A 21,666-nucleotide genomic window follows, 5' to 3' on the forward strand; every position below is an offset into this window, starting at 1 on the left:
AACGTTGACCATGTGGTCCTTAAAACAAATAGCCTATAGTAGTTGGTCAAATAGACGGTAACAGGGTAGGTGGGCACCAAGGAAGAGTGGGCACCTCGGTGTTAAATTGGCTATTTTTTCCAAAATGTAAGGAGAAAAAAAGTAAATGTTTGGAAAAGGTTTTAAGTAAATTAAAATATACATGATTAGAACATGCTTAAACATTCGACAATTAAAATCACATTTTTCTACAATTGCTATACATTGCTACAAAACCTTGACCACTTATTTTGTATGTCCGTGGCAAAAATCGAATTTTGAGAAAATGTCCACCACAAGCTGGCATGGTGGCCCTGCTATAGTGTAGGACAGGGAAAGAGGCCTTTAATTCCCCTGTCCTCAAATACCAAGTTACTAGTTTCTCAAAATAAAACTAAATACCTTTATGGGGGAACAACCCTCTTCACTTTCCTATTATATGCTGCACATTGGGTGATCAGTTCCTCGTTCTATCATAAAGTGGAGGGGAGGGCGTTGACACAGATTCTATCATAAAGTAGAGGGGAGGGCTTTAACACAGACAGATTCCCGGTTCCTCTTTACAATCAACCATGTGATGTCAGACCAGTAACGCTTTCTGACGTCTGCAAGACAGTTTCAAATCAGTGGAGGAAACACCGTAAAGTACAGAGACACCCCAATGTCGCTGGACGGGAAGGACAGCACTGGCTCAGGTGAGATGGGATTATACTGTTGTTATAATGTCAACAGATTATACTGATGTTATAATGTCAACAGATTATACTGATGTTATAATGTCAACAGATTATACTGATGTTATAATGTCAACAGATTATACTGATGTTATAATGTCAACAGATTATACTGATGTTATAATGTCAACAGATTATCAGTGGTGGAAAAAGTACTCAAATTCTTTACTTAAGTAAAAGTACTAATACTGCCATGTAGAAATACTCTGTTACAAGTAAAAGTCAGTAATTCAAAATTTACTTGGGTAAAAGTACAAAAGTATTGGAATCAAAATGTACTTAAATAACAAAAGTAGAACGTACTCATCATACAGAATATCCTACTTCACAAGTTTTCAAATGTATACAAATCTTTTGAAAATAGCAGATCTACAAGCTCACGATGCGTCGCATCGCGACACATTGTAAGCTTGTAGATCGGCTATTTTCAAATGGCCGAAATACATAGAGAGCTGAAGTGGTTAATGTATGTTTTGTGATTATAATCTAAATCTGTAAAGTAACTAGTTACTAAAGCTGACAAATAATTGTAGTGGAGTAAAAGTACAATATTTGCCTCTGAGATATAGTGGAGTAGAAGTAAATGTATTGAAAATGGGAAATACTCCAATAAAGTAAAAATTCCTCAAAAGTGTACTTAAGTACAGTACTTGAGTAAATGTACTTAGTTACTTTACACCACTGCAGATTATACTGATGTTATAATATCAACATCTTATATACTGATGTTATAATGTCAGCAGATTATGCTGATGTTATACTGTCAACAGATTATACTGATGTTATTATGTCAACATATTATACTGATGTTATAATGTCAACAGATTATACTGATGTTATAATGTCAACAGATTATACTGATGTTATGATGTCAAAAGATTATACTGATGTTATGATGTCAAAAGATTATACTGATGTTATAATGTCAACGTTCATGTTTCAGTCATATAATAAGAGCTAATATTCTGCGATATTCAGCAGGGTTATGGCACTGTTAGTCTAGTTAACTATGAAAGTTGAGACAACTTTATTATAACCAGCTTCCTTTTGGATCAAGACAAGCATTATGCACCCATTAGTAAATGAACAAGCTCACACATTTATTTTAAAACCCAATTGTTTGTATTTATTCATTTATTTCAAATGATTCAAATGTCATGTTGCATCCACACTGTTCATTTTCATTATTGTGTTTCATTTCCTTCAGTTTTTAAGTTTATATTTTGTTAATAATCCCAAAGTGTCCTTGGGTCACATGGAGAGTGTTACATTAAAGCCTCACTATGTAAATTTTAACGAATAAAATGTAATTGTGTCCAATATGTATGGTAGAGTATGTTAATACAATATAACTTATAGAATCTGTATGGTAGAGTATGTTAATACAATATAACTTATAAAATTGGGGTGGTTGTACATTGTCTCCCTGCTCTGAGACATTTAGATCGTGTCAAAGGTCTGATCTGACACAAAGTTTCAATTCGATTCAATTTATCCCCTGAGCAAGCAGGCCAGCTCTATTAGCTCAATGGCAAACATTCCAGCACTTGAGCAGGAAACCGGGTTCAAATCCGGGTAGAAGAGGAAAGTTACATAGTGCTGCTTTAACCTGATCCTAAGTCAAATACATGAACTAAAATCAATAAATATGACAGCAACGCTTTCTTTGTTGCACGGAGACAGTAGAGCAGTGGTTCTGAAGGTTCTTCATGTCAAGGACCCTGAAATTAATGTGTATTTGGCCACAGACCCCCATCTGGAAATGTTTGGTGCCAGGGACCCCAATACAAGATTTGTGTTGTTAAAATAAAAATAAATAAAAATGATTTCTTTCTAATATGTTTTTGAAAATAGCAGAATTTACAAGCTCACAATGCATCACATCGCAAAATGTAGATCAGCTATTTTCAAATACCCGATGTAGTGGTTAAACTGATTTTGATGCTGTATCAACTCATCTTTGCAGGGGACCCCCGGTTCCCCCTCAAGGACCCCTGGGGGTCCCCGGACCCCACGTTCAGAACCAATGTGGTAGGTAGACCAGTGGTTCTCAAAGTGGGGTCCGGGGACCCCCAGGCTTTCTTGGAGGGGTTCTAGGGGGTCCTCTGCAGCTAAATGTGATACAGCATCATTTTAACCACTTTATCCATTTATACGTTGGCTATTCTAAAATAGCAGATCTACAAGCTTGCAGCGTGTGCTGCAAGCTTGCAGATCTGCTATTTTTTAACACATTTGGAAAAATCTCTTCTGGGGGGTCCCTGGCACAAAAAGTTTTCAGATGAGGGGGTTTGCGGTTGACATGAAAAGGTTTAAGAACCACTGTCCTTCAAAGTGCCCTGATTTCACTTCTTGTTTTTATCTTATTAGGATGTGAAACTTTATCATGAACAGGATTTGAAATTGTCTGTCACACACCCCCCCCCCCTCACCCCCAGAATGAATAACTGTTTTCTCGTCTCTCCTCACGATGAATAACTGTTATCTTGTCTCTCCTCCTAATGAATAACTGTTGTCTTGTCTCTCCTCATAATTCAAAACCAAAACCGTCTCCATATTTCAACTAGTTTTTTTCGTAAATCAATCCCTACTTTTTTGTACAAGATTGTCACGCAAAAGTAGCAAAAATAGCTTCCATTTGCACTATTTATTCATACAAATAAAAAAATGGCTATAATGACATGCCCAAAATAGGGACACCAGGTAAAAAACTGTTACTTGATCAAGTAGGTCGTTAAAATGCAAAAAAGTTCAAATGTGGAGATAAGATGTTTCTTCCCGACAGCCTTGATATGCTGTTTATGAACTTTTGCCACATACTGAATGATTTATTAAAAACCTGCTCCTCTGTCTGAAGAGAGACAGAAGTCTGACAACTCATCCTCTCCTCTGTCCTCCATCAGTGTCCAGTGAGGAAGAGGAGAGCAGCTCCTTGGAGGATGAAGCTGACATCCAGGTAAGACTCTGATTCACTGACATTTAAACCTGGATCATTTGGGCATTAGTGTTAACATTTAACCTCAAATTCATATATATATATATATATATATATATATATATATATATATATATATATATATATATATATATATATATATATTATTTTTAAATATAATTTTCATATATATATATTTATATATATATATATATATATATATATATATATATATATATATATATATATATATATATATATATATATATATATATATATACATTTCATATATATATATATATATATATATATATATATATATATACATTTCATATATATATATATATATATATATATATATATATATATATATATATATATATATATATATATATATATATATATATATATATATATTTTTTTTTTTATAACGTCTCTGATTGCCTTCTGTCTGCCAGTGTGAGATTCTGGAGATCCAGAGGGATCTGGCCAATCAGAGGCTGTCGGAGTTGGAACAAGGTGAGACCAGCGATATAGAGAGAGAGAGTTGCCTCATGCTTTGATCTCGCCGCAAGCGAGGATGCGAAAGTGGGATACTGCCTCCTGTATTACAATGGGAGTCAACGCTAGTGTCGTCACTCTCATAGTTATATCACGCTGGGTGAGATACAGTGAATCTCTAATAATTAACCCATTAAGACCGGGAAAGCGTCTGTCATTTTAGATTTGAACCACTTTAACCATTAGCTTATACTTTGGGCTATTCAAAAATAGCAGATATACAAGCTCATAGTGCGGCACTCGGTGCTCGGAGCTCGTAGATCTGCTATTTTTTTAAAAATCATGAAACTTTGTGCAAATCTTTGAATACATATATTTTTAAAGTGAACATTTGTGACTCAAATCTTTGCTTCTGGGGGATTCTACAAAATGTCTTCTAACAGTTTTGTTTTTTTAAACTTATGTTGCTATATATCGGTGGTTCTCAAACATTTTCATGTCAAGGACCCCCAACATTATATGTATTTGGCCACGGACTCCCATCTCAAAATATGTTCTTCCAGGGACAGCAAAGATTTGAGTTAAATAATGTCTACTTTAAAATAATATATTCAAAAGAATATATTCAAGATTTGCACACTTTTTTTTTTCTTAAATTTTTCAAAAATAGCAGATCTACAAGCTGAGCTTGTATAGCTGCTATTTTTGAATAGCCAAAGTGTAAAATAATGCTTTTTAGCTCAAATCTAAGAATGACACAGATGCGTTAATTGACACAGATTAACCACTTAACTACTTTACCACTGAACTGTCATGTCTAGTTTCCAGTCAGCTGCTGAAGGAGATGGATGTGTTAATGAAACATAATTATACGTTACGTTACATTAATAAGTGTTATTATTTGAATGTTATGTTATGTATTATGTCTAGTTTCCGGTCAGTTGTTGAAGGAGATGGATGTGTTGGAGTTCCAGTTCCAGATAGAACGCTCCTGCAGGGAGACTGCTGAAGCCCTCGCTGTCAAGGTAACTATTATATGTATGGGCGGCCATAGCTGAGTGGTTAGTGAGCCCGCCTAGGGAGCCAGAGGCCCTGGTTGCCCCAGGTATGATTCCAGGCCACGCCAGCATATGTGTCGATGAAATGTAATGTGTCCCTGAGCAAGACTCTAAACCCCTAATTGCTCACAGGCCCTCATTGGAAACAAGCCCACAAGGACTTTCATGAACGTCCTGTTAAAAGAAAAAAAAAGAATTTATAATGTTATTATATTATATTATATTTGTCCTAATATTATATATTTATATTATATCTGTCCTAATATTATATTATAATATTATATTATATCTGTCCTACTATTATATTATATTATATTATATTATATTATATTATATTATATTATATTATATTATATTATATTATATTATATTATATTATATTATATTATATTATATTGGACTCCCACCAGTCTGGGTTCAAAGTGGGTCACTCGACCGAGACTGCCCTCCTGGCAGTGACGGTGTCGCTCCATGCCGCCAGAGCGAACTCTCTCTCCTCCGTCCTGATACTCCTGGACCTGTCTGCAGCGTTCGACATGGTGAACCATCAGACCCTGACGGGTCGCTCCTACCAGGTGATGCTGAGAGGGTCTGTGTCAGAACCACGCAGGCTCACTACTGGGGTTCCCAAGGCTCGGTTCTGGGTCCTCTTCTTTTCTCTCTCTACACTACATATCTTGGTGCTGTTATCCGCTCCCATGACTTTTCCTACCACTGCTATGCCAATGACACCCAGCTGATCCTGTCATTCCCCCCCTCTGACACACAAGTGGAGGCACGCATTGCTGCTTGTCTGGCTGACATCTCGGAGTGGATGTCGACGCACCACCTGAAGCTCAACCTGGACAAGACCGAGCTGATGTTCCTCCCGGGGAAGGGCTGCCCGCACCGAGACATGGCCATCACCATTGATAATGCTGTGGTGACGTCAACTCGGACTATAAGGAATCTGGGCGACGACCAACTGTTGTTCTCGGCAAACATCGCATCGGTGACACGGTCCTGCAGATTCCTCCTCTACGAGCGGCTCGTCTGGTGTTCAACCGCCCCAAGTTCTTCCACACAACTATCCTTCTCCGTTCTCTACACTGGCTCCCTGTAGCGGCTCGCATCCAGTTTAAAACCCTGGTGCGAGCCTATAGGACAGTGAAAGGAACAGCTCCTTCTTACCTCCGGGCTATGGTCGAGGCTTACACCCCTGCCCGACCACTTCGCATTTCACAAGTTTTCAAATGTATTTTTTTTTTACTTTTTTATATTTGTATGTCTTCTTATCTGTATGTAATATGGACCCCCTGAGTGTCTGGAATAAAGTTTGAATTGAATTGAATTGAATTGTATAAAAATCTTTTGAAAACAACAGATCTACAAGCTCACAATGCGTTGCATCGCAACGCATTGTGAGCTTGTAGATCGGCTATTTTGTATAAAAATGTTTATAGGGCTGAAGTGGTTAATGTATCTTTTGTAATAATAATCAAAATCTACATAGTAACTAGTAACTAAAGTTTTCAAATAATTGTAGTGGAGTAAAAGTACAATTTTTGCCTCTGAGATGTAATGGAGTAGAAGTAAAAGTACTGAAAATTGGAAATACTCCTGTAAAGTAAAAGTACCTAAAAATTGTACTTAAGTACAGTACTTGAGTAAATGTACTTAGTTACTGCAGTGTAATGCAGTCATTTATCATTCACTGGTGATGCCCATGCCTTGTTGTCATCCTCTTGGTTGCCTAGGTAACCAAGGAAAACAAGGTGCTGAAGAGACAGAGTCAGATGCTGCTGCCCTTCATCTCTGAGCTGCCTGAAAATGTGGCTGCCTTGACCTCTGACCCTGAAAACATGGCTGCCGTGACCTCTGACCCAGAGACCCAGCCAATCAGTGATGAGGTGGATGGTGCTGATGCAGACAGTGATGCAGAGTGTCTGCTGAGATGCCAGCACAGGATCACAGGTGAGGAGAGTTACACTATTGATCTAGCCCTTGCATTGTGTTAGAAACCTGCATCAATTTTTGGTGTTAGCGGGTCAAATTTCACCTGTGATTTAACTCAGCCCAAAATACAAAAATATATATATATATATATTCTTTTTCTTTTTTCTCCCACCTCATAGCTGACTTGTTATGCATTCATATCCATGTAAACACTTTTTAAAATATTATGTTGGGTTAGGGTTAGGGTTTCATCTTTAAATATATCTTGTTTTCAATTATAAAAATGTTAACATTCACTCATTACATTTCCTATAATGAAGACAATGCATAATTATGTTATCTAGCTATAATAGACTAGCATTAGAACAAACTTCAAAAAATAAAAAAAAGTTTGTTTTAGTTATTTTACTCTAAAAAAATGTTATATATTATTAAAAATAGTGACACTTGTTAAGGGTCAAAATTGACCTGTATACCATAGAAGGTAAAAAGTAATTTGGTCATTTTACTCCTGATAGCAAATGCTAATTGAGTACAAGTTTCTCTCACTCTCAAACATGTAAACATTGAATATTGACAATTTGGGGGGAATTGAGCCACACTTCTCTGCCGGGTCAAATTTGACCCTTTTTTTTTAGACCATCAGAATTAACTAAAATGGTGGTAATTAATTTTGTTGTGTTAAAATAGCTGTCTCTGAGGATATCATGTAGCCTTGTTCCAATAAAGAAATGTAAAGGGTACTGTTTACCTATTTAAACTTGAAAACGGGTCAAAGATGACCCTAACACAATGGATATATATATATATATATATATTTCAAGTTTCCATAACTCTGAGAGTGTTATTTAAATGATGGTTGGTTTCAGCCGTCAGATTTATGAAAGCCTCGGACGATTTGTATGCTGGGATTGGCTGTATACCATTGCTTTATAAATCACACGTGGGCGTACGTTGACTTCCAGGGGTTTCTAAACGTACTTAATTCGACTGCCAGTCTGTAGTAATATGTAGTCGTCTGTTTGGTGGAGAGCTACCTTTATAGTTACCAGCATACATTTGATTGTATTTTATATCAAACAAACACACAATAGTATACTGCATAATGTACATGGTCTAAGTGTCTCATGTCTCTGGTCTCTGTCAGAGATGCAGACATCAATGGATCAGCTGCTGGCTGACAAGCTGCAATTACAACAGCAGGTGGACCTCCTGAACAACCAGGTACTGTGGTACTGTGGTACTGTGTGTGTGTGTGTGTGTGTGTGTGTGTGTGTGTGTGTGTGTGTGTGTGTGTGTGTGTGTGTGTGTGTGTGTGTGTGTGTGTGTGTGTGTGTGTGTGTGTGTGTGTTTGCATTGTTGTTGTTTTTAGGTTTATTTATTTAATTTTTACAATCAGGTCTACAATTAGGAAAAGATTCAGATTAGAGTTAGTTATGCCTGATGTATATTGCATGCCTGAAAATAGCTGATCTTCAAGCTCACGCGTGTCGCAGTGAGCCTTGTGAGCTTGTAGATGAGCTTTATTTTTATTTGCGACACCAGCATGCAACTAAGTATAACTCAGACAAATACACAAAAAGTATAGTGATACAAACATTCCCCCTTGTGAGTGTGTGTTATAACCAGTGTGTGTGTTAGTGTGTGTTATAACAGTGTGTGTTATAACCAGTGTGTGTTATACGCAGTGTGTGTGTTACTGTGTGTTATAACAGTGTGTGTTATAACCAGTGTTTGTCTCTATCAGCTGTCTCAAGAAGTGGAGCAGAAAGAATCCGTCCTGAAGACACTGAACAAGCAGAACAAGAACATGAACAAACTGAAACGAGGTAAAGACTCTCTCTCACACACGGTCTCACACACGCGCGCGCGCGCACACACACACACACACACACACACACACACACACACACACACACACACACACACACACACACACACACACACACACACACACACACACACACACACACACAAAATATACATTAATTAATGTGTCAGATGATTCAGGTCCAATCTGCTCCATGGGAGGTCAAATATGGGAGACCTGGACCTGGTGACCTGCGGGGCACAAGCCACCAGTTTAACATCCCTGATAGAGAATTTCTCTGCTGTCCGGCAGGAACCAGTTAACTCCAAAATGTCAATTTTTCAGGAAATGAAAAAAAATAAACAAAAATGGAGTTAGGAGGTTTTGTTCATCATTGATAAGAACAGCTGAATAGACCTCCAAGCTCACAATGAGGTTGGAGGTCAAAAGGGGGTGGAGCCTGGAGTCAGCAAAACCAGCTAACTCCACCCCCCTTTGCTGGAGGTAGCTGGTTTAGCAGAAAGTTTGAGGATCCAATGGAGTTAGCTGGTTTTGTGTGTGTGTGTGTGTGTGTGTGTGTGTGTGTGTGTGTGTGTGTGTGTGTGTGTGTGTGCGTGCGTGCGTGCGTGCGCGCGCGTGTGTGTGCGAGTGTGTGTGTGCACGTGCCTGTGCATGTGCGTGTGTGTGTTGTAACCAGTGTCCCAGCTGGTCACAGAGGAGTTCACAGAACTGTCTCAGAAGCTGGATGTGGAACAAGATCTCAGACAACATGCTGAAAGCTTCGCCCACCAGGTGTGTTATTATCATTTATTATTATATCTACTGTGTTACTACAAGTAAGACGCGCGAACAAGGGAAGCGAACGCCAAAAAAAAAAATAATAATGAAAAAAAAAGATTTAAAAAAAAGTAACCAATAAAAAAAAAAAATCTGCGTTAAAAGGAGCATCTTAGAAAAATACAAATTCACAAAAAATAAACTTTTAATGTTTTTGAACAATTCAACAAAGTGTTTGAAGTGCCTGTTTCACCCACTTCCGGGGGGCGGAGCCAAAATCCGAGCCCGAAGTATTTGTTTGTAGACCCCCACTTAGGGGGGGTAGAAAAAGTTTCGGAGCGATTCGGGCACTTTTCATTTAACATGGGGTTTCAATGGGGAGTTTTTAGGAGCCTTCTCCGGGGCGTGGCTTCCGGGGGAAGGGGCGGGCTTAAACGCAACCTTGACAGGTGTGTTCAGTTTTCAAAGACCTTTCATTTGATGTATGGTACGTCTATATTGGACATTTACTTGGCTGCACACAGGCAGTGCAGTGAGTGCACACAATACTGCACACAGACAGAGAGACACACAAGCCGAGCATGGTGTCATAGTAAGCTCCACTTGCGCGGAGGCGCGCCTCCTTCCGCTGCGTTCGCAATCATTTATTATTATACTGTGTTACTATAATTTATTATTACCTACATACTTAGTTAACTGTGCTACTATCATGTATTATTACCTATATACTGTGTTACGATCATTGAGTATTATTACCTTAACTGGAGTCCCTCAGGGCTCTATACTAGATCCCCGTTTTGCTTACTACACCAGGGGTCTTCAAGGTGTTTCAGGCCAAGGACCCAATGTGTTGCAGATTAAACTTTTTCATATATTTCATAGATAGCTTCATAGACTTGTATTTTCAGACATTTAAGACCTTAAACCCTCAATACTTAGTAAACTTGACCATCGGCTGAGGCGTTATGAGCTTGTAGATCTGCTATGTTCTGCTAACGTTTCCCTCAATAGGGATTCAATATGCAAGTGGTTATGTAAAAAAAATCAATCCAATCACACAAAGAATTTGGCGGTCCGCCTTTAGTAGCTCTGAGGACCCTCTTAGGGGTCCCGAGCCCGCTGTTGAAGACCCATGATCTATATACTTAGTTAATCCCACAGTGCTCTATACTAGACCCCCTTTTTTGCCTCTACACCGAATAACATCGATCCATAATCTAATAATAATCTAATCATCCTGCTATTTTCACAAAGTGTTTGCCACAGAGTAGCGTCGCTTCGGTCCAAGTGGTTAAAGAATGATTAGATTGTAGTATTTTATTTCTTCCGTAATCTGCAGACTCACCTCTTCAGACCCCACCTCAGCCCGTATGCACTTGACCTAGCCTTGATGACCTTGCAGGCTTATGTGAAGGTTAAAATGTAATTTAGATGGCAGTCATTTGTAGACCTGGCATCCTAGTGTGTATAGTTTCAATGTACAGATTATTGATTTATTGTCTCCGCCGGAGGCGGAGAGTATGTTTTCGCTTCGTCCCGCCGTGTGTTCACCTCCCTCCTAGCCAAGCTAACATTGGTCAAGCTCCACGTGACATGTGTCAATATGTTGACACCAATGCCTTTGATTGGCTAGAGGGACGCATGACGAAATAAAATCCTATAAATAGGTGTGTCACTTCAAAAAGCCATTTATGTTTTTGAAGTGAGGTAAGACAGGATCAATCAGTCTTGATTGGAACAGCACCTTCCAGTACAAATCACCCGTCCGTCCGTCCGTCCGTGCGTGTGTGTGTCCCTCTGAGAACACCTAACATTGGTCAAGCAAAGGCGCAGAAGGCCAAAGCTAAGAAAGCATACTCATCTACAACAGTAACACAGAAGAGGACTATAGAGTTGAATTGATCCCACAACAAGGCCGAAGTCTTAATACTGTAACAATTGGCCACCTTGATCAAATACATTATGTAGCACTAGAGAAAACTGACATAGATCAAACACACCAATCAACTGCTGAAACTGTTCAAGACAATGAAGATGAAGAAGACAGACAAGCATTTGAACAAACCAGTCAATTACGACGACTCCCATATGACACATTGCTTCAAGAAGAACATTTTTTAGATGCAGACACTACATATTCAGTCGCCCCTGCAGAACACCAAAAACCATGCGCATTCTACCAAGACGACCCGTTCTACCAAGACGACCCGTGCTATTAAAGGGATATTTCACTTTCAAAAAAACTTTTGGTCATTTTATCGTCTATTCAGGCTTTTGTGAGCCCCCCAGACAGTTTATAAGTTGCTAGATTTAGTATTTAGATATTTGATATTCATTTTATCAGACACGCCCCCTTCCTATACAAACCCATTATAACTTCAAACTCCATTTTAACCCGTTAGATTCATCAAAAACACCCGTCCTTGGTTCTGCTGACTCACCCTGCCCTCCTAATACGTGAGGGGGCCGTGTTTTTTCGATTACTTTTTTCATTTATTTTATTTTATTTTTTTAATGTATTTAATTTTTTTCATTTTCCAAAAAAAATATATTAAAAATAAATGAAAAAAGTTATCGAAAAAACACGGCCCCCTCGCGTATTAGGAGGGCAGGGTGAGTCACCAGAGCCAAGGACGGGTGTTTTTGATGAATCTAACGGGTTAAAAGGAAGTTTGAAGTTATAATGGGTATGTATAGGAAGGGGGCGTGTCTGATAAAATGAATATCAAATATCTAAATAATGAATCAAGCAACTTATAAACTGTCTGGGGGGCTCACTAAAGCCTGAGTAGACGATAAAATGAGCAAAAGTTTTTTTGAAAGTGAAATATCCCTTTAAAATAGCACGGGTCTGCTGGTAGTAGTACTTAAAACAGTGTATGTGTTGTACAGGACTGTGTTTCATGTTGTTATTCAGACAGTTTGGAAGTGAAAGGTTTGGGTTTGACCTTCCAGTATGGAAGTGAAACCATCATGTCTCACTTCTCTTTCTGTCATCAACCGTCGTGTGTGTGTGTGTGTGTGTGTGTGTGTGCGTGCGTGCGTGCGTGCGTGCGTGCGTGTGCCCGCGTGCGTGTGTGTGTGTGTGTGTGTGTAGATGTTAGAACAGAGCATGCTCCATGCAGACACACAGACCAGTGTTCAGCTGAAACGCGCTCTGGAACAAGTGGAGAACATCGGTACTGCACTACAAGGCATTCAGCAACACTACAACAACAAGGTGTGTGTGTGTGCGTGCAATGTCTGGAACGGGTCCATGCGTGGCAGACCCAACAATCACAATATTGGTCCAGCAGGAATGACAAGAATACGGACAATGGAACAGTTTTTTTTTTATTCGATATTTAAGTGCAAGCGGCTCCCTCTGATGTGAGATTAACGTCCACTTCAGGGGCTACGATCACACTTTTACGGACTAAAATGATCGGCACAAACACAGGGAATAAGGAGGGTCTGACTTCCTTGTTCCCACAGTTCCCACGCTCACTCTCCCACACACCAGGTGCAATTACCTACCTCTCCCACACACACCAGGTGCAATTACCTACTTCTCCCACACACACCAGGTGCAATTACCTACCTCTCCCACACACACCAGGCGTAATAACCTACCTCTCCCACACACCAGGTGTAATTACCTACCTCTTCCACACATCAGGTGCAATTACCAACCTCTCCCACACACCAGGTGCAATTACCTACCTCTCCCACACACCAGGTGTAATGACCTACCTCTCCCACACACCAGGTGTAATAACCTACCTCTCCCACACACCAGGTGTAATTACCTACCTCTCCCACACACACCAGGTGCAATTACCTACCTCTCCCACACACCAGGTGTAATAACCTACCTCTCCCACACACCAGGTGTAATTACCTACCTCTCCCACACACCAGGTGCAATTACCTGCCTCTCCCACACACCATGTGTAATTACCTACCGGGGAATTTAAAAGACAACGGAGTGACAGGCGGCTCTGGGACCATTTTGGGCCGTCACAGTGTGTGTGTGAGACATACAGATAGGGTATGTTTAAAATGATGAAGGGAGGGAGGGAGGTCATGGGAAAAAAATGTCTGTCTGTATGTCTATGTCTCTGTGTCTGTCTCTCTCTCCCTGTCTTCTCCATTCATCATGGCTCCTTCATATTTGTTCATCCATTCATCCATTCATGCAGGTGGAGCAGGGTGGGGGTGGGGCTGTGTGGGGGTCAGAGCTGCAGACACTCAGAGGTCGGGTGGAGGACAGTGAGGAAGGACGGAGGAACCTGGAAAAACAGCTGATGGAGGCACAGAACACCATCACACACCTCCAGAAAGAAGGTAATGAATATGTTATAGTTATAGTATAAAGCATTTACTGTCATAAGATCAAGTATTGTTATATTTAATAATTGCCGAACACTACATGTGTTGAGCATAGCCGTAAGAAGATGTTTTGATTGGGGGTGTGGAGTGCAAGACCCCCGTGACAAAAAAAAAGAAAAAGACCTGGATTGGTTCAGCACCATGGACAGCGTCACAAACATAATACACACAGTATGGCATGGCGGCAGAAACACACACCATTTATTGTATTCCCCTCACTGTGAGCTTGTACATAATATGCTAATTTGAACATTTTTGAAAAATCTCGAAAACGATTTTGAATTATTTTTGAATTTCTTAACACACATCTTCTTTTCTGGGGGTCCCTGGCGCAAAACCTTTTGAGATGGGGGTCCGCAGCCAAATATACATCATTGTGGGGGTCCTTGACATGAACATGTTTCAGGGGGTTAAACTTCCTCTCTTTGCAGTGAAACAGTTACAGGATGCAGTGAACAGAGACCAGAAAGCTGAACAGCCATTGGAGGAAAAGACTGTAGCTCCTCCCCCTCCTCCTCCACCACCCCCTCCTCCACCTCCTCTTGTATCCACTGCTGTCATAAAGTATGTCATTATACTGTCATATTTATAATAATAATAATAATAATAATAATAATATGCATATTTTTAATGTATTCATTCATTCATTCACTTTGAAAACCAGTTAAAATAGCAGATGATCCTTCCCACCAGACTCACCAGCACTCAGGTTCCTCATTGCTTGCACCAAACCACAGAGCAGATCACTGAAACACTGTCACACATCATGAATGGCTTCTATGCAAACGAAGGGATGTACATAGCACGTCACGATAGAATATAGAACTCATAGCAAAGGACAAAATATCACATTCATATCTTTCCATCCATGTTTCATCTCTGTGTTAACCCAGACATCTTTACATATTTGACAGCTAATACATCAGATGTTGTTGTGGTTGATGAAGAGTCCAGAGTGTCTTTATTAGAGATAGCGTGCACCTTTGACCTTAGCCTAGAGGAAGCCTTAATGACCAAGGTCATTAAATACCAACCAGTCCTACATACCATCTCAGTGCTGGGCTATAGGTGTAGACTATTTGTCTACGCCAGGCCGAAAGGCATGGCGTTTTGCCGTTTTCCATATTCCATCCTCATTGGCTAAGGTTGGCTCCCAAAGTTTGCAGGATTGGTCCGTTTTGAACAACATGCCTCAAATCATGAATGCAGCGCCCGTGAAATTTCACACGCACATTCCCACTAGGCCGAGGAAGAAATGGCACCCTTTTCACATTGGCCTGTTATAGCGCCACCAGCAGGTCTAATTTAGCAAAACACATTTTTGGAACAAAATGCCTCAAATCATGAATGCAGTGTCCGATTGCTGTGAAAGGCCTAAGAAGAAATGACACCCTTTTCACATTGGCCTATTATAGCGCCACCAGGAGGCCACAATACCTGACCTGGCGGACACCTGTGCTCCGAGGAGCACTTTTTCTAGTTAGTGTGGTTGCCCGAAAACCAGACTATAGTAATAGATAAACTTTATTTGCGTCCGGATAGATTTTCCGCCATTTTGAATTTTCTTCAAAACACACTTTTAGCTCCTCCTCCCACATATTTTGTCAAAATTTCACAAAAATCGGTACACATGATCTCTGGACTCATGTAATAAACATCTCCAAGCGGAATTTTGGTAGTCCATACCGTTCGTCAGTAAATGGCTTCCAAAGTTAGCGGGAGGGGCCCGTTTTACAAAAAAGGCCAAAAGTCCCGAAGGAAAAATCCAGTCAATCCCAAATTTAAATCACATGTCAAGGGTGGTTTACTCAACAAATCCCCAAAAGCATTTCCACTTTGATCCATAGGGGGCGGCACAAATGCACAAAATGTAACCGTTTGATGCAAAAACATGATTTGGGGGGGGATCAGTCCTCTCAAAATGAAAAGCAAGTGATCTCAGGAGTGACGTGACAATACGATTGGCCCGTTACATTTGTGGGAGGGACCTATTTCTTTAGTGGGAAGGGCCTATTAAAACGGCAAGTGTCACAAACACGGGATCCGATCGGCACCGAATTCGAATTGCACGTCGCGCGGCCTCCGACGGTATTCCTCCAGGTGTATTCCTCGAGTCCCGGCGGCCGCGACCGGCGTCTGCGCAACCACACTTTGAAATTTCCCAAAATTGCGACGCGTCTAGTTGTTTATATATTTGGCAGCCTAGGACATTATACCCACAGGCTGGTTGTTAGAGGGTTTCAACAACTTGGGATGCCCAAAAAGGAGGCAAAAAGGCTGGCAAAGTATTGTGCTGTCTCTGCTATAATTGGCAGCCGCCACATATGGCGGAGACGCTACTTAGACCCATAGAGTACTGAGTGAGATACTGTTACTTACACCCATAGAGTACTGAGTGATATACTGCTACTTATACCCATAGAGTACTGAGTGACATGCCTATTATCATGAAGACATATGCCATGATTTTGTGAATGTTACCTTAACTGCACCTTTAATATTTGTGTCCCTGTATGTATTCTCCTTTATGTGGACATAAATAAATGGTTAAATGTGTTCAGTCCACTAGATGAGCTGAGGAAGAGGAGGAAAGATGCAGTCAGCAGAACTGGTCTGAACAGTGAGTTACACAACACAACACAACACAACACAACACAACACAACACAACACAACACAACACAACACAACACAACACAACACACGAAACACAACAAAACAGTTTGTAGTGTTTCCCAAAGAGTCGGTTAGGACCATGGCAGGAATATTGGAAAGAAATTGGGCCTCTTCTTTACTTTCTTCACAGGTGTTACCAATGATACTAATGAAGGCAATAACTTCATACTTTGAAGAAAACCTTTTACTGTGTCGAAACGTTGGTAAATTAAATTAAAAAAGTTATTGCATCGTGGCTACGAGCTGTGCGACCTCCATTCTATGAAACAGTTTATCTCCCGTGGTCACTACCTCCCCACTACTGGTGTGCGCTCCTGTTCCATTGTTTGCCTGATATCTTCATAAATTAACCATCTTTGGTATGGCTGCTGTGCATAGAACCTACGAGGGGGTCCTTGACACTGTTCTAATGATGATGACATCATCAAATAGAACCTATGTGGGGGTCCTTGACACTGTTCTATGTAATGACATCATCACACAGAGCCCGAGGTCCAGGTGGATGTGAAGACCAGAGCTGTAGGAGAGATGATGGAGAGGATCCGTAAGGGGATCGTCCTGAGACCCACTAGGACCCAGGTACACACACAACCATGGTTATCAATACTATAATCAATACACTATTTAATGGGTTTGTATGTTTGGTGGTTCCGTTCTTGCCCTGATGATAACATTTGTTTTAACTTTACTTCTTCTCCTCCACATTATTTGAGAGCTCGGATCTCTCCTTTTTTATGATCCTAAAAGCACCATACAAGTTTTTATCTCCTGTGAGCACCCGGTTGGCCTCTGTGTCTTTTCCGTGGTTAAAATGGAGTTTGAAGTTACAATGGGTTTGTATAGGAAGGGGGCGTGTCTGATCAAATCGATATCAAATATCTATATTAACATATAGACATTAAAATTACCAAAAACATGTTTGGTGTACTTCTCTCTCTCAGGCTGGACTGCAGGATGAGGACAGTTCCTGGAAGGTAAATATAGAATCACTCATTTGCAGGATGAGGACAGTTCCTGGAAGGTAAATATAGAATCACTCATCTGCATCATCATCCTATATTATATTTGCCTAGAGGGCGGGCGGGTGGACGTCACAAACGTAACATGTTGACCTGTGAGGCGCACCGTTGCTCCAATCCGCACCTAACTTGGCACTAACACTGGTCAGGGTCTGCCATCACAATAGCCACACAAAGGACCACAGGCGCACCATTGGACCAAAGGGACAGGCTGTAATGGCTTAAGCCCCGCCGGGGACAGGAAGTGGTCGTAGACCCGTACCTCCCGAACACAAGGTTGCAGAGGTATGACTGTGGACCTGGGTGCTGCAAGTGAAGCGCCCTCGCCGAACTTCCTTTTGTTCGCAAAGACATGCCCAAGCTAAAAACACTTCAGTGTAATTTTTAATATGCTGCAGGCTGTTGTGAACAATGTTGAACACAGCAGGTGTATTTCTGCACTGTGATATTTCTATTATTTATTGCCGTGATTTTCAGTGATACCCCCCCCCCCCCCCCCCCCACCATAATCATTAGGTATTATGGTTATACTAGGAGGAAGATTTCTTTCAAAAAAGTGTACAGAAATTGTTAAAATTATGTTTTTATGTGGACACGCCTCCAGTTCATTAAGTATACCTGGGTCTCACCTTAGCATCTCCTCCACCACCTTAGCACCACCCACCTGTCCTAGTCCTTCCTCCTCCTCATGCCCACACCTGTTGTGTTATGATAATGAGGGGGAGGGTACAATTTCACTATGTCACTAAAGGGCTGTTTTTCTATTGGCACGTTTGAACCTCAAGGTTTCAGCCTCCAGGTAGAAACTAAAAATAGTCAGAGCAGACATAAAACACCATAAAAACACCACCAGACAGCTTAATGAAGTTCTATCAACCTCATTGACACATGAAAAACAGAAAAAGTGCAAAACCATGGCACCACCTCTTTAAGTAAAAGATTAATACTATTGCTTCAACAGGAGCAGCAGAGTGAGAAGAGAAAGTCAGCAGTCGTGGAGTTGAAAGGAATGCTGGTAATACTGCACTTTGTCTTATGATTAGTTCACTGCACTTATTTGTCTTATGATGATCTGCTGCACTTCGATTTGACATGACATTTAGTGACATGTGGATGTTAGTGAACCACTTCTAACAAGAATGTTACACGGTATGACTTTAAACACCAAGGGACACTGCTTCTTGGTAAAATAATGTCTGTCTCACTGTTGCAGAACGTCATGAAACGCCAGGGCCACCAGAGGGCAGCAGTGTCCAGGAAGAGGATCAGCCGTAACGTGGGGGAGGCTGAGCTACTGATGGTTCTGCAGAGGAGGAGGAAGGCAATGGGGGACGGACTGGATCAGACCGGTTCCTCTACTGGTATAATAATAATAATGATTATTATTATAATATTGTATCAAAGCTGCACTATGTAAATGTTTACCATTGAGCTAATAGAGCCTGCCTGCTTGCTCTAAATTGAATCTTGACCATCAGGTCAAATTTCCTGTCAGATCCTGTGTCTAGGTGAGACATGACCTTTGACACGATCTAAATATCTCAATAGAAGAGCAGGGAGACAAAATACAACCACCCCAATTGTATATGTTATATTGTATCAACATAATCTACCATACACAGGGCTCAAAATTAAGGAGCACCAGAAAACAATTTCTATACCAAAATGTAAGGAGCACCTTGTAATAAATGTTTTAATTAATAAAAACAATATAACAGTGCGGTTTACTTTACAAGTAACAAAATGGTGAAAGAAGCATTAAAAACACATGGTAGGCCACCAATGGGAGTTGAATTATGCAATATCAGGATTACCAGGATACCAGGATTTAAAATGTAGTGTCCTGGCTGTCTGTCACTCATCCATCCATCTCTCTGAGACTGAGGTAACTCCAGACAAGGACCCTAAAAATATGACACAATCACATCTTCAGCTGTGGCTTTTATTCACCTTTAGGCTATAGCCTATTTGGATAATACAATTTGTTTTCTAAATGATAAAATAATTGCAATATAAATGCAATGTGTATGGTGTATAGTCTGTCAATATATTGGCCATATTGCGTATTGCCTACTTACTTCTAATGTGTGCGTCGATATGTTTGTCATATGCATTTAATTTATGATATGATATCTTGTCCATCCAGACTCCCAGTCCAGCCAGCCATGCTCCCCAGCAGCGGAGCCCCTTCTCTGGGCAGCAGAGAGCAGCAGTGTCCCTGTGCTCCGCAGGCTGAAGCACAACAGAGAGAAGAGAGACTCTCGCATCAGAGCATCCACCTTGATCGTCAACCACAACAACTGACAGCCTCCACCCAAATCAAATTAATATGTCTAACTCTTGGTGTTTATTTGATCATCCATCTTACGAGGTGTGTGGGGGTTGTCCCACTCAACATTTCACCAAGAAGATTAAATAAATTCAAATTCTTAACCTTCGGCCCAGGTTTGATTTCCATGATGTTCTAAAAAGCACGTCCATTTGGTCTCCCTTTGCAAATATATGTTTCAATCTCAATGGGATTTAATATGGAGCGATTAGTACTGCCTGCAATATTCACCTTGTCCACTCGAGGGCGACACAGATAGTGGAATAAAAACAGAGGCAACGTTTGGCTATGGATGCTATGCATAAACAAACACATGGCAATGTTTTAACACAATATTACTGGGTTGATAACTCACTAAATAACTATAATGTGAGCTTAAAACCTTTTAATTAAGATTACTATGTGGGTGAATTGAATGAATGAATGAAAGAACAAATGAATGAATGAATGAAAATGAACAAATGAATGAATGAACAAATGAACGAATGAATGAATGAATTTAGACTGTTTAGGTTTAAACAGTTTGTGAATAGATGCAACTCGCTGCACCTTCGTTGGTGTTAATACTATGAAAGCTATTAAAGCTATTATATTCTTCAAAAGGTCATTCATAGCATCAGGTATAGCTATGGTTTTCTCTTGCCGTTTTCAAAGTAAAACAATGTGAATTCATTCGGAAAAGCCAGGTACTTGTGCCCAGAAATCAGAAAAAGGCCAACAAAGTTTGAGAAACACTGGTGTAGACTACAGCACAATACCACAGAAACAGTTTTCATTTAATTTAATTAATTTATTATTAATTTAATTAGATCCTCCTGGTATGAAAATAATCTCTTATGATAAGTGGCCCAGTGATATTACCATTGGCTGAGTTTCTTTACACAGTTTGATACATATTCATTTGACATTTATTGCAATACGAAATGTATTGCTAAAACTTTATAATTGCAATGCAAATGTTATAATATCAAAGTAACTTTCAGATACATGCATATTAAAAAAAAACACTAGTAATCTGGTCATTTTATGATGCTTATGGACTTGAAAATAGTAGTCCTTTTCCACATGTTTCACTGATAGTGATGGTCTTGCAATTTGATGTTTTACACATTTTCTTGGGGCTCCTAGGCTAAAATTAAACCCTAAAGGCCAGTCCAGACGAATGTGTGGCACACGTCCTACCGCAGAGAAACTTGCGGTATGCTCTCTCACACATGCACACACACGCGCACACACACACACGCGCACACACACACACGCGCACACACACACACACATACACACACACACACACACACACACACACACACACACACACACGTGCGCCCGACGTGTGTCTCATGTCCAACATCAAAGAGGCCGGCCTCTGATGGTGGTCTATACAGGGGACAGGTGGTGAATATGTGATCGGCAGTCTGCTCAAGCATACTGTGCTGTCTGCCAGGCCCCACTTCTCCATGGATGTTTCGAAGTGTCCAACCCCAGTACAAAATCGGTTCAGCAAG

At 40.4% G+C, this 21,666-nt stretch overlaps 1 protein-coding gene across 2 annotated transcripts; it reads left to right on the forward strand.

Annotated features, from left to right (window-relative positions):
* The first annotated feature begins 617 nt into the window (after positions 1–617).
* On the forward strand, positions 618–20,287 carry shtn2 (shootin 2). Of its 2 annotated transcripts, XM_080444928.1 has the most exons (17): positions 618–713; positions 3,656–3,708; positions 4,146–4,206; positions 5,119–5,213; positions 6,983–7,199; positions 8,329–8,405; positions 8,929–9,010; positions 9,689–9,783; positions 12,866–12,988; positions 13,950–14,094; positions 14,571–14,703; positions 16,701–16,759; positions 17,298–17,392; positions 17,755–17,787; positions 18,794–18,847; positions 19,046–19,193; positions 19,979–20,287. In XM_080444928.1, exons 1-17 carry the CDS (start codon positions 680–682, stop codon positions 20,134–20,136), a joined length of 1,662 nt encoding a protein of 553 aa, XP_080301054.1. In that variant the 5' UTR covers positions 618–679; the 3' UTR covers positions 20,137–20,287. The 2 variants fall into 2 exon arrangements, with proteins under 2 accessions (XP_080301054.1, XP_080301055.1); XM_080444929.1 differs by lacking the exons at positions 618–713; positions 4,146–4,206 and having other exon boundaries at positions 3,666–3,708.
* Positions 20,288–21,666: the final 1,379 nt, after the last annotated feature.

The sequence above is a fragment of the Gymnoscopelus braueri genome (genome assembly GCF_963280865.1).
Source record: "Gymnoscopelus braueri genome assembly, chromosome: 12".
In the NCBI taxonomy this organism is placed as follows: Eukaryota; Metazoa; Chordata; class Actinopteri; order Myctophiformes; family Myctophidae; genus Gymnoscopelus; species Gymnoscopelus braueri.